Source organism: Anser anser, assembly GCF_964211835.1.
Source record: "Anser anser genome assembly, chromosome: 21".
Taxonomy (NCBI): domain Eukaryota; kingdom Metazoa; phylum Chordata; class Aves; order Anseriformes; family Anatidae; genus Anser; species Anser anser.
The window spans coordinates 1126830-1139610 of record NC_139742.1 but is presented as its reverse complement, the minus strand read 5'-3'; the positions used below and the strand labels follow the sequence as shown (position 1 = coordinate 1139610).

The 12781-nt window shown below is 58.3% G+C and overlaps 1 protein-coding gene across 1 annotated transcript; it reads right to left on the bottom strand.

Annotated features, from left to right (window-relative positions):
* Positions 1–837: 837 nt before the first annotated feature.
* ENTPD2 (ectonucleoside triphosphate diphosphohydrolase 2) lies at positions 838–12580 on the bottom strand. The gene is made up of 9 exons (XM_083807318.1): positions 12333–12580; positions 5566–5683; positions 4923–5073; positions 4102–4261; positions 3776–4003; positions 2980–3246; positions 2662–2781; positions 2244–2378; positions 838–2012 (listed from the first exon to the last, which is right to left on the bottom strand). The coding sequence occupies exons 1-9, from the start codon at positions 12441–12443 to the stop codon at positions 1812–1814; spliced, it is 1491 nt and encodes a 496-aa protein (XP_083663444.1). The 5' UTR covers positions 12444–12580; the 3' UTR covers positions 838–1811.
* Between the last annotated feature and the right edge of the window lie 201 nt (positions 12581–12781).

The window sequence follows — 12781 nt, the reverse complement described above, 5'->3', positions numbered from 1 at the left end:
TGTTCTGGAAAAACAACAGGCTGGGCATTGAAACTGGTTGTGTGGGCTAAGAACATAATCTAAAACTAGAACTCCATTTGTCCCTACACAGAGATGGGGAGCAACCATCAGAACAGCTAAAGTCAAAGTGGCTTAGAGAAAAGTTCAGTGCAGTGCGGTGTTAGGGAAGGACATCAGTAGGTGAGCAAACCCAAGGAGGAGAGCTGGTACTGTCTGCAAGAGCAAGGAGGGCAGTGAGAAGCTGCTCCTCTCTTGGGGGTGCACGGAGGAACGTGGTGGGGGCAGCAGGCTGTTACCAGATGGGATCCATGAGTCAGGATGGGCCCCGCACAGCTGTCCCACTGCTGGGTGGGCGCTGCAGTGGTTCTGTGAGCCTGGCAGCTCAGAGCAACCTGCACTGACAAATTCCTGACTGCTGTTCTGCCCTGGCTGGACAACAAAGCCTTTCCTGTGTGCACCGGGGCATCTGTGAGTGCAGAAGTGACTGCACGGAACAGAGCTATGCCGAGCACTGCCTACTTGCACCTTTGGGGTGACTGAGTTCTTGGTGCTCAGGAAGCCTGAACTTCTCAGCTGTGGTTGGCTTCCACTTCCAGTTGGGCCTAAGCCTAGAGTGGGATTTCAAGCCCACTTTGTCTTGTCTTGGGGAATTGTGCAGACTGGTAAAGCATATAAAACCATGGCTGTGTCTGAGCACTGGGCAGGTTGCAAGAGACCAAGTCTTTCAGGCAGAGCTCTACGTGCGGTTGTGTCCAAGCAGAGCCCACCAGCAGCACTACGTCTGTGGGACAGCCAGGCTTTGTCAGCCTGTTGCTATGATGGTGACAAAGCCATAGGAATGGTTACAAAGATTTATTTCTGATTATATAAAAAAAAAAAAATCAACAAGAACAACAAAAAAAACACAAACCTTTCTGCACATTTCCATGTCCCTGTTTTTACTCATTCAGACATGAAGGCACATCCTCCCAGCTGTCTGGCTTGGGGTGATGCAGGATTCAAATCCTAAAGCAGCAGAAAGCCTTGCTCACACAGCAAGTCCATCACCTGTGCACTGACACAGCCATGCACCTGAGAGCCAGAGGAGGCACTGGCTGTGGCAGAGGTGAGACTGGCCTAGGAACCACAGGAATGAGAAAGGCACTGCATATGGTTGCTGAAGAAGAGGCCTGGGAAGCTGCTTGCTCTGGTTGTTGCTTAGTCCCTACCCAAAGCCCCTTTGGGTAGTGGAAGGGGCCCTTTCAAGGCAGGTGGAAGTCCAGGTCAAGATCTGGCATTCGGGAAGGTCACTGGAGCTTGTGCATCAGCCAGAAAGACAGTGTAGGTTCTGGGTGATGCCTGGAGCTCCCCTGAATGGCTGGGCTGATTCTCCGGGGACAGGATAGTGGGGTCAGCTATATGGACTAGAGTGATATTCCTCACCTTCCCCATGCACATGAGAATAAAGTCCTGCAGTTGTCTGGACTCACTGGCCCAGTCCAGCCCAGGTCTGGTGGTAGAAAGATGCCCCAGATACAAGTGTCCTAACCTCGAGACTGCTCTAGCATCCGTCCCTGAGTAGTAGTGGGAAACCCTTAAGACATTCTCTTCCTGCTGCACTGCAGGGTCAGCAGTCCTCTTTTGTCCATCCCTACCTTTTCTGCTGCTTGAAAGCAAGGGGAAGGCAAAAAGGGGCAGCTTTCCCTCTAGGGCAGACGGCATTGGGTGTCAGAGGACAGTATCTCCAAGCACTTGCTGCAACCCAAGTAGTCAGACTTCAGCAGAAAGGATGGTGCTGGCTCCTGCAGACAAGGCCTGTCCTGTCCCTGCAGTTAGATTGCGCTGGACTTGCTGCGGCGGAGCAGGTAGACAGCAGTCACCAGAGCTGTCAGGGTGGTGACCACAAAAAGCAGGATGAGGATGACCCAGTAGTTGTACAGCATGCTTTTGTGGGAAGCAGGTTCCTCTGCTGGGATCATGTTGGTGAGGTTCAGCATGTAGCCAAGGGCCCAGCCGATGGAGGTTTCTCCTGCCTGTGGAAACAGCTTGGCATGACCACCCTACAGTCAACTCAGATCATTTTTTTTCTCGATATCCCAAAATATAAACCCCAAAACTGAGTCCCATCCTGCCCCTTTTCCCCAAGATCTTTCTTCACGCATTGCTTGGCTCTTTCTTGGTTTGGGATGATCGCTTTTGTAGTGCTTTCTGGCCTAGTGTCAAATGAATGCTATGGGATGGATATGTGCTCTGGTGTTACCCACCTTCTTCTGGAAGGCAATATTTGGGAAGGAATGGTTGTTGAAGTTGTACCCTCTGGTGGTGAGCAAATAAACGAACATGCTGGTAGCACAGTAATCTGACAGCCTCTTCTCCAGTTTAGGAGCCTTCTGGAGCAGCTAGATGGGATGCATGAAGAGAGAGAAAGGGGGTCAGGCCAGTATGTTCCAGGGTTTGTTTCTGCAGCCCGAAGCTCTAAGTAGCATCTGGCTGGCCAAGGCACTTCTCATACCCACCTGAACCTCTCCTGGTTCCATGTGGGAGCCATCACCAACCCTTTCCCTACTTCATGCTATGGGAAGGTGCCAGGACACCCAGCCCCCTCCAAGAGGTGCTCTCAGAGCCCAGGAGATGCCCCACATGAAGCACCCCTCTCCTTCCCACTGTGCCAGGGGAGCCCACCTCACTCCAGCTGGTGGCACAGATGGTCTCAGCAGCATCCTTCAGGTCTTTGGGCAAGTGCACAGGTCTCTCCATCACTGTCTGGATGAAGTCCACCGTGTAGAAGAAGGCAGAGAAGGCCTGAGGAATGGAAACACCTGTAGGACAGGCTGGGAGCAAACCCTTTCACCACAGAGAGCTGGTGTAACCTGTGGTGGGTGCAAGCAACCGCCCATGCAGAGATGGGGTTTGGCTTTGCTGACACATGACACTTGGGAGCCAGGGGACTGCTGCAGATCCTACAGCCAGACCACCACCCTGCTCCATGCTGGGACTTACGATGAAGTTTCCTGAAACCTCAGGCTGGAAAATGCCATCAAAGGAGCAGCGGGAGAAGGAGCAGGTGGTGAAGTTGAAGAGCTTGCTGATGTGCAGAGCACAGAGGCTCCCATTCCCAGTGCCAGCCATGGTGATGATGGTGTTGAGGGGAAGGCTGGGCCTCTCCTTCTCTGTGCAGGGGCTATCGTAGATGCTGCTCAATGACAGGCTCTTGCGGTAGCCTGTGGGCCAGCAGGGATTGGGGACAGTTGCTTGGTAGCTCTCAGCCTGCCGGAGGAGCAACACATGGGCCCCTGTGAGCTTTGCCATCACCCTGGCTCCCCTGTGCCACAGCAGCCCTGGCATCGCTTGTCTGGCTCTGGTTCCCACCAGGGAGATGCCGGCAAGCCTGGGATGCAAAGGACTACAGGATGCAGCAGTTGCCCCCGTCGTCTCGAGATGACTTAGGACATTTGGCACAGGCTGAATGCAGCACCTTATGGAGAAGGTGGGAGGAAGCCCTGGGACCATGGGAGAGGCTTAGGGGGCAAAAGCCAAGAGTTGGCTGGAAAATGTGTGCCCCCAGGGCTGTCCTGGAAAGCAGGGCTGGGAGAAGCCCACAGAGAAAGCATGAGTCCCAGCAACCCCAGGTTCTCTGCAAATCATCCCCTTCTCGCCCTGGCCCCCAAAGCTGAACCCAGGAGGTAATCACAGGTCCAAAGCAGTGCTTTGAAGGATCTGGGGTGCAGCACCTCCCACCCTGTATAAATGCTGGGGTGATGATAGCCAGCATCCCTGGGTGAGCACATGCCAGTACCTGGAGGAGCTTTGAGAGCAGCCTCTTGAGGACCTGGTCCCTTCCATAGCAGAGGAAGCTGTGGGTGTACACTTTGTATGGCTGGCCATACAGCTTCAGCATCACCTCATTTCTGGGGTCTTCAATGGTGTCCCTGGTTTCAAAGGTGATCTGTGTGGAAGCACCCCCGAAGTCCATGGCCCCCAGGGTCTTCTTCTTGGGCTGGATCCATTCCCCGAGCCACCCGCGCTGGGCAAAGAGACAGTAGCAGGTGCAGGAAGCAGTTAGCTGCAGGGCAGTCTGGCCACTGCAGCCAGCCCTGCTGGGCACCAAGCTCCTCTGCCCACCTTGATGAAGTTCTCCAGGAGGTAGTTTGCTGTGACCCAGCCGAACACCCCCTCCTCTTCCCCTGACAGGATCTTTGCTCCACGGAAATCGAAGGGGTATGACTTCAGCATGGCTGTCACTGTGCTGAGGACGGCGTTCGAGGCCTGGAGGTTTGCAATGCTGCAGGCAAGATGGAAACATGCAGCAGTGCAAGGGGCAGAGTTAGAGCTGTGTATCTCTCCGGCTCTGCCAGTGTGTGGGAGCTGACTGCAGGCAGGTGGGGAACTCTTACCCATGTACCTGCTGGGACATCCCCCAAAACCCAGCTAATTTCCTTGTCTCTGCTAGGGAAGGAGCCAGGAGGCAGAGGTGGAGGTGTGCTCTCTCTTTCTGGTGGCCAGGCAAATGGGGCAGGACTGTGTGCTCATGTGGATTTGGGGGATAATATCCTCATTGTGTCCAGTTGGGCTGGCAGTAAGTGCAAGGGGGCTTTGCTCCTAGCTAGCCAAAAAGAAGGGGTGGGTTATCCTGGAGCTGCCCCTCCAGACCTCCACTGCCCCTTTTCATCCCACATGGGGAGTACAGAGGGACATGCTGCCTGTGTCCTGAAGAGCGTCTCCTGCAGCATGGCATTCCCCAGCAGCTCTGCAAGGCACACGGAGCCACTGCCTTGGGGAATCTGGAGGCAGGGGGCAGCTTTGCCTGGCAAAGGGGTGACCTCACAGCCCTCCTTCACATCTTCCACCCCCACCATGGGTGGTGGGATGGAGGGGTGGTGAGGCAAGGCCTCCCCAGTAACATTTGAGGCCAAGCAGCTGGCACAGCCAGAGCCAACACTCACTTGAGCAGGCGCATGCCAGCCGTAGCGCCCAGGTAGAGCGGAGTCACCGCATGCTTCTCCTTGGGCACATCTCTCAGAGCCTGGTTCAGGCAGTGCTCTAAGCTTTTTCCAGCAGCTGGAGGGTCGGAGCTGTAGCTGGAGATGCCAGGACCTGTGGAGAGGGAAACTGCATTGCCCTGCAGCCGTGTGGGTGGTGGGAGGATGTTCAGTGAGCAGCTTTGCCCCTCCCAGGATGTTCAGCAGAGCTGAGGGTTGCTGTAGCTGTTCACACAGCTGTCCAAGTAGCCAGAGCTTAGCCACATCTCCTCTGCCCATGCTGCATCCCTCACTTGGTGGCAGTTTGGAAAAGGTTGGATAAATGGATAGTGGAAAACCACCCCTTGCTCCTTGCTGGGCTAGGCAGTGAGCCTGAATTGTGTTCTGGAGGTTTGATGCATGGCAGGAAAATACAAACTGCCACCACCCTTACAGCGCATTTCCCTTGGGGGAATGGGGTGGGGGAGGATTGGGAACAGAGTCAGACCCCTTTTAACACCTCACTGCCCCTGGTGAAAGCACAGGGAGGGCAGTCAGGCCATGTGGACAGCCATGGTCACTTGCCAGCGAGGGGATGTGCCACCCAGGGGGCTGGGACAGCCCTTACCCTCCACGTCACACATGCTGTGCTCGCTGACCACCCCAGTGTCATTCTCCTTGTCTGCAGGCCACTTGTAGATGAACATAGCGGTGTGGGAGGACCCGGCGTCCAGCACGATGCCATACTGCAGGTGGAGAGGCAGGAATCAGGCCCAGAGGGTGGGAGCCCCTCTGGCTGCCCCGGCCGCCTCCAGGGAAGTTACTGCAGCTGAGTCCCACCATCCTCAGCCAGCTCCTCTGGGCAGTGGAGGAGCATCCTCTCTTGGGGTGAGCACTGTGTGAGTGAGGTCTTGCCTGTCCATACCAGGGTCTTGCCTGGCCTCGGATGTTACTGGGAGCGGAGCGCTCTGCCCAGCCAGAGGGACACCGCTGCCCTGGGATGCTGCTCAGCACACCAAGGGGACTTGCTCTTTGGGCATAGGGACCCCCTCGCCTCGTTGAGCACGGGCCGGGAGGTGCTGCCTCCTGCTCCCACCCCCACGGCACTGCTCCTCGTGGCAGGCAGCTGTGTTGAGCTGTGGCCCCTCAGGCCAGCAGGGAGGACACCTGAGGGCGGCCGCCTGGGGACGCAGCGCTCCAAAGAAGGGCAGCCAGCCACCTCATCCCTCCCTGCCCTTGTAAGGCTTGCCCATTCTGCGGCTATAAATAACCCCTGCTCCCTCCTGCCAAACACAGTTACCCAGCTCCTGGGGAGAAGCTGCCCTGTGCCACGCCACTGGCAGCCCCCAGGCCCCAGACCCCTTTGCCTCACTCAGCTGTCCATGGCCACGGGGCTGCCTGCCTGGGCCTCTTCACACTGTGGCCAGAGCTGCTTTTCTGCTGGAGAGGAGGCTGCTAGCTTGGGGCTGAACACAAGATGGTTCAGTGCTGCCCCAGCTGACCACCTCTCCGGACTGAAACGACCTCAGACTTAAGCCTGGCCTAAACAATGGCTTTACCTGCACCCCATAAATCCCTGCCAAGCACCCACATGGACTCTTGGGCAGGGGCAGGCTGCTCTTCTCCCAGCCCAATGCCCTCGAGCCGCCCTGGCCCTGCCTGGTTGGGTCCCACGGGGACAGACAACCAGCTGGGCCTGTGGGGCCATCATCTGGCTCTGAGCCACTGCCCCATCGCTGCCTGTCCTTGTCCTCAACCAGCTGCAGAGTGGGCTCCAGGTCAGGTGGCTGCAGGGTTCAGTTTTGGGTAGCTTACTTTTAGCTTGTCAGAAGAAGCAGGAATGAAGTGTTGGGGCATGGGAAAGGTCACCTGAGGTTCCCCCCTCAGAAGCAACCCCCATTTCCATGTGAACAGATGGCCCCACAACAGACAGTGCCTCCCTGCTCCCCTGGGAACCATTTTCAACATGTGACCCCCCTGGTGCCACAGTCTCGCCCGTCTCCCATTAACAGGCAGGGCTTTGCTTCGTGCCCTTGGACAAAAAAGCCAAGAGAGTCCCCCTCTGCGGCCAGGAAGAAGGGGGAATTGGGGCCAGTGTGCTGAGGCAACCCCTGAGTGATATTATGATTAGCTGGATGACAGATCTTCGCCAAAGGGGAAAGCACCAACAGTTCACCCTCAGCCCCCAGGGCTGAGCAGAGCTGGGGGCTTGTGCTGCCCCTGCATCACCAACTCTGGGGTGATACAGGGGGAGGCTGCAGCCTGCCAAGGGGATGGGCTGGAAACAGGGGTAGCTGAGGAGCAGCAGGGGCTAAGAAGTGCTGAAGCAGGAGGCTGAGAGGATAAGTGCTGAGCACTCAGCGCTGGGGATGCCTGGTGCCACAAACAAGGGATGTGAACAGCCCAGTGGGAGCAGCTCTGGGGACACGACACTGACCACAAAGCAGGGACAGACATGGCCACACCAGCTCGGACACATGGCCGTACTCAGGGTGGGCAGAGGAAGCTCCACATGCCTGTGGCATGTGGGGAAATGTCCTGTGACAAAGCACTGGTGTGGGGTTGGCTGCTTCCAGCTCCTGGAGAGCTGTGGTGGTGGGTGCACGTGTGGGGGGTGCAGACGTGCACGTAGATGTACGTGTGTGGGCATGCTGGTGTATGGCTGTACATATGTGGGGGTACGTGTGCATGCAAGAGGGTGGATGCACACAAGCGTGCAGGCGTGAGTCTGTGTGCACATGGGTGCCGGTTTGTATGCACGTGTGTGCATTTAGGGGTGTGTGTGTGAATGTGTGTTCGCATGTACGTGTGTACATGTACATGTACAGGCACGTGTGGGTGTGTGTGCCTGGGACAGCTGTGCTGCCTGCTCAGACCCACAGTAAGCCAAGCACACTCAGTAGGGTCTTGCAGCCCTGACCCCATGCTCCCCCCGGGGCATGCGCCGAGCTCTGTGGGGTGAGTGGGGCTGCCCCCCAACCCCAGAGCTGACTCCCGCCCACACACCTCCACTAAGCTTCCTGTTGTGTATGCAGGTTTCCTCTGTAGCTGCCAAGGCAGCAGCTGGGGAGTGGCATTGCCTGAGGGCATGTGTTTCCTTCTAGAATCCACAACTCCCATTTCAGTGTATCACCAGTCCGGCTACGGCCTGGAGCAGCTTCCCTGGGGGATGTGTCAGATTTGGGCCACACTGCCGGGCATCTTGCAGAACCAGAACCAGTTGCCCCAAGCAGGCATGTCCCTCTGCCATGTGCTCTAAGCGCCTCTTAGTGTCCTCTTGGACCCCAGCGTTCTTGTGGGGCAGAACCCATTGCTGTGAGGTGTGGGGTGAAGACGGGCAGCAGCCCAAGGAGTTGTGGGTGAGGGACCCGTGGGGACATGGGTGCCACAGGCAGCAGCATTGGGATCCAGGTGAGGTAACAACGAGTGGCAACACAAAGTGCTGGAGAGAGGTTGGCCCCAGGAGCTGGGCCCAGGACTGCTGAAGGGAGCTCCCAGCACAGACAGTTGCTCCGTCATGTCCTGCACCCTGGCTGCCCCTGCACAAGAGGAACCACGGCCTCTGCATGGCATGTGGCGGGAGCCAGGCTGCCTCGGGAAGTGCTGTGTGCCAGCCCTTCCTGACCCCGTTCCTGGCCTCCACAGGACTCTGCATCCCAGCCTGTCCTTGCGGAGGGGCCGTCCTCCCTGGCAGTGGTGGCTTGGCCAGCACTGCCTGCCTGGACCAGCAGCTGAGTGGCAGTGAGCAGGAGTGGAAGGCCATGTGTGCACACGTGTGTATGAAGGGGCAGAGGCCAGACCCAGGTGGCTGAAAGGGTCCCAGAGATGAAGCAGATGCCACGTCCCCTCCTGCAGAGCCGGGGTACGCACGTTCCTCCAGCATCTGAATGGCAGCTAGGGACAAGGTCTGCCGCCCACAGCAGGGCTGTGTTGGTGCCAGCACCAGCCCCTGTCCCTGTCACAGCCCCTACCCGGGCCACATGCACCTTGCAGGGCCTGGGGGTAGCCGGGGGTGCAGGGAGCTCAGAAACCCAGCCCAGTGCTCTCCCGAAATGAGCACCAGGGTGAGCTCTTGGCTCCTTTGTCCCTTTGGCCCCTTTGTGGGGTACGTGGCTGTCACCAGTGCAGCCAGCACGAGCTGCTGTGCAGGCACAGAGAGGCTCATGGCAGCACTGGGAGCCTCAGGCGGGTCACGTACAGGGCTCTGCACACGGCAAGCCTCTGGAGAAAGAAGCACCACCAAAAGCCCATCTCATTAGTGATTTGCAGTGTAAGTGCTGCCTCAGCTCTTTAGCCAAGGTGTCCTGCGCCTGCCAACAAGCTGGCTGAACACAAGGACTGGAGGGAACAATGATGTCCTGGCATTCTCCTGTGCTGGTGCCTGGCTTCCATCACCCTTCTCACTGGCCCTGTCCTGCTTGGCTGTCAGAGTCACAGGGCTTGGCAGGCTTCACACGCATGTCTACAGCCCTGTCCCCAGCCTGTGGGAGTCCCACGACACCAGCATCTCCTGGCAGCATAGGAAGAGACAATTTTTCTATCTATAGGACCCACCAGCCTGACTCCAGTGATGCTGCAGGACTGGGGACAGTCCCAGCACAGCCCCACATGGGGACAGTGGCCCTGTGTGGCCCGTGGGCTCTGCCCTCCTTAGCCACAGCCAGGGCAGCTCAGTCCCCACGGAGAGGACACAGTGTCGATGTCCTCAAAGGCCACAGGGCAAAACCGCGGGTAGGGCTTGGGGTTCCTATCAAACGTGTGGCTTCGCCCAATGGACAAGCACAGCACAGCTCCAAAGGCTGCCCAGAAATGTCCCACACCCCTGGGGGAGGCAGGGAGGGGTGCTGAGAACAGCCCAGTTCACTGCAGCTGGTATCGGGCCCCAAGGCCATGCTTCATGGCCCAAGTTCCCCATCCCTCCCCACCCACGGGCTCTCTGGGCTGTCCCACAGTACAGCGTGGGCTCAGCTTGGCCCCACAATGGAGCCCACCTCCCTTGAGGGTGCTGCTGGTTATGGCAGGTCTCCTGCCACAGGAACCCGAGCTCTCCCCAGGATGGCTCACAGGGAACAAACCTGACAGGCTTTATAAAAGCCAGTGAAGAGATTTGCCAAAAGAAGGGAAAAAAAAAAAAAGAGGAAGGTTTGCAAAAGGAAAGAAAACAGCTCAGAGCTGTAAGGCTGTGGTGCCATAAGCTCAGTTGTGTACCCAGAAGGGAAGGAGAAGACCGAGGTCCCTCTGGCAGCAGAATAAATAATCTGGGGTATTTTTAGGGCTATATTCCAAGCAAAGGAGCTAGAAGGAGAGGAGGTAGAGCTGTGGGTCAGCCTTAGCTCCTAAGTGAACTGAGCTGTCACCCAGAAGCTGTTGCTAATGTGGACCAAGCCAGCAAGGACAGTGATGTCCTGCCCAGGGTGGGAGGGGAGGATGGGCCCACAGTCCCCCCCAGCCAAAAAGGAGCAGGACTGATCACAATCATGGCTTAACTCTGGCTGCCACCCTAAACTGAGCAGGACAAACCAGCAAACAGGGCCTGATCCTTGTGCTGATCCCGAGGCTAGCAGGATTCCACAGGATCCACCCACTCATGCATCTTCACCCCACGCAAGCCCTGGCACAAGCAGAGGTGCAGCCAGCTCCTGAACACAGCCCAAGGCAGGGGAGCTACTGGGTAGTTGCAGGGCTGGAGTATCTCTGGTTTGCTGCCTCTGCCCCTCCTTCTGCCTCTTAAGGGCTGGGGACATTGCTCCAGGCTCCCCATTGCCACAGGGTTGGCTGGCCGCACAGGGGCTCTAGTGGAGGCCAGCCAGGCACATGCCACAGCCCCGCATGGCACCTGCAGCTGGAGCTGGCCCCTTGACTCCCTGACCAGGGAGGGCAGAAGGAGAGCAGGGGCATGTAATGTACCCCAAAGCAGCATTAAGCTGGAGGGCTGTCTCCTCTGGGGAGAAGGGACAGAGATTGGGGCTGCCCCCCCATGCTGAAATGGCTGTTGGTGATGGGTGAGCAGCAGCACAAGGGTTGGGACAAATCTTGCAGCTCACCAGCATCCAGGCCAGAGCCCTGGGCTGGCCGGGGCTGCCAAGTGAGTCCAAAACAAGCACTTCACCCTGTGTTGGTGCGTTTTGGGCTGAGTTAGAATAAGACAAATCTTTGCATCCCCAAAACAGCCCTGAGCTTTGTGTAGAACTACCTCCCTCCATGCCTGCCCAGCAGCATCCCCCCAGGAAAAAGCACCATGGTGCCAACCCTGCTGCACTTGCTCCATCCAGGAACGGGGCAAAACCCCAGGTCTCTGGGCTGGGCCGCTTAGCCTCAGGCACATCTGTGCAACCCCAAACTGCAGTGCTGCATGAACACAGCTGGCTTAAAGCTCCAGATAGGAATCAACTGCAGGAGGATAAAAGGTTTCCCAGAATGACCAAAGCACTGCAAATACAGACAGGTCTCAGCAACAGTAGTTGTAATTCCCCCGTGTCCAAAGAGACATAATCAGCTTGGAAACCAACTATGAGCACAGCCCCTAACTGCCACAGCACGTGGAAATGAGTGGCAAAGAAAGGTGTTATAGGAAAAGAGTTAATTATTAGTGATTATACTAACAACCAGGGAGTATCATCCTGGCTAAGCCAGTTCATTTTCTCAACCTGATGTTCATTACATCTGACAAATCTGGAGAGAAGGCAACACATCTGGCAGTCAGAAAGTTTCCAAGCAAATTGGTCAGGATGAGAAAGAGGGGGTTGTGGATGAACCACTTTCCAGGACAAGAGCCTGCTCCCCATGGAATAGCCGTCTGTCACTGAAAGAAACAAGACCCTTTTAAAACAAAATACTTGCGCAGCAGGAGTCAATCAGAGGACTTTGGCAACAAGAAATTGTTCGGGAGCTTCCTTCGGTGCCTGAATGTCAAATTAAAAAAAAAAACAAACAAAAAACACAGAACAAGAAAACAACAAACACCAGCGCATTTCCATAGGCAAGCGCCTTTCTTGCCCTGCAGTGCCAGCTAAGGCAATGCAGCTGCAGCCCAGCAGCGCCCGGGGCGCCCATCCCCAGAAGCCCGGCCGGGGGCACCGCACCCCGGGCCCTGCTCTGCTGCGCTCCGAAGGCTCCTCCGAGGCGAACGAGGGCAGGCGGCAGGGCGCGGCCGCGCCGCGGTGTCCCCCGCAGCCCCCCGGGCTCTCTGGCCGGGCTCGGGGACCGCCGGCTCCGAGGGTCTCTGCCGGCGCCGGGGAGCCCCCGCACCCCGGAGCCTCTCCGCCACCCGGAGCCCCCAGAGCCGGGTGCCCTCCCTGGCGCTCGGGGCCCCCGAGGCCCCCGGCCCCCGTAGCCCAGACGCCACCGGTGCCCCGCGTCCCCGTCCCCTCCGCACCCGCACCCGCCGCCGCTCACCTTGAAGCCCGGCGGGCCGCGCGCGTCCCCGGAGCCGAGGCAGAGCAGGAGGATGCCCAGGAGGCAGCCGAGGGCGAGCAGCAGCAGGACGGCGGCCACCCGGCGGGCCATGGCGGGGCCGGGAGGGCGCTGCCGCTCCTCGGCGGCGGCGGGGGCAGGTGAGCGGCTCCGCGGTGGCTGCGGCGGCTCCTGCTCCTCCTCCCCTTCCCCGTCCCCGTCCCCTTCCCCCTCCTCCTCCTCCTTCTCCTCCTCCTCCTCGCCCGCCTTTCTCGGCTGAGTCACCGCCGCCCCGGCCCACCCGGGCGGGCCACGGGCCCCGTCGGGCAGCGGGGAGCCGGCACCGGTCCATGCCCCTGCCCCTGCCCCTGCCCCGGGCTCGGCCCCGTCCCCCCCAACCTTGGGCACGGCCCCTGAGCCAGGACTCGGCCCCCGGGCACCAACTCCTCAAC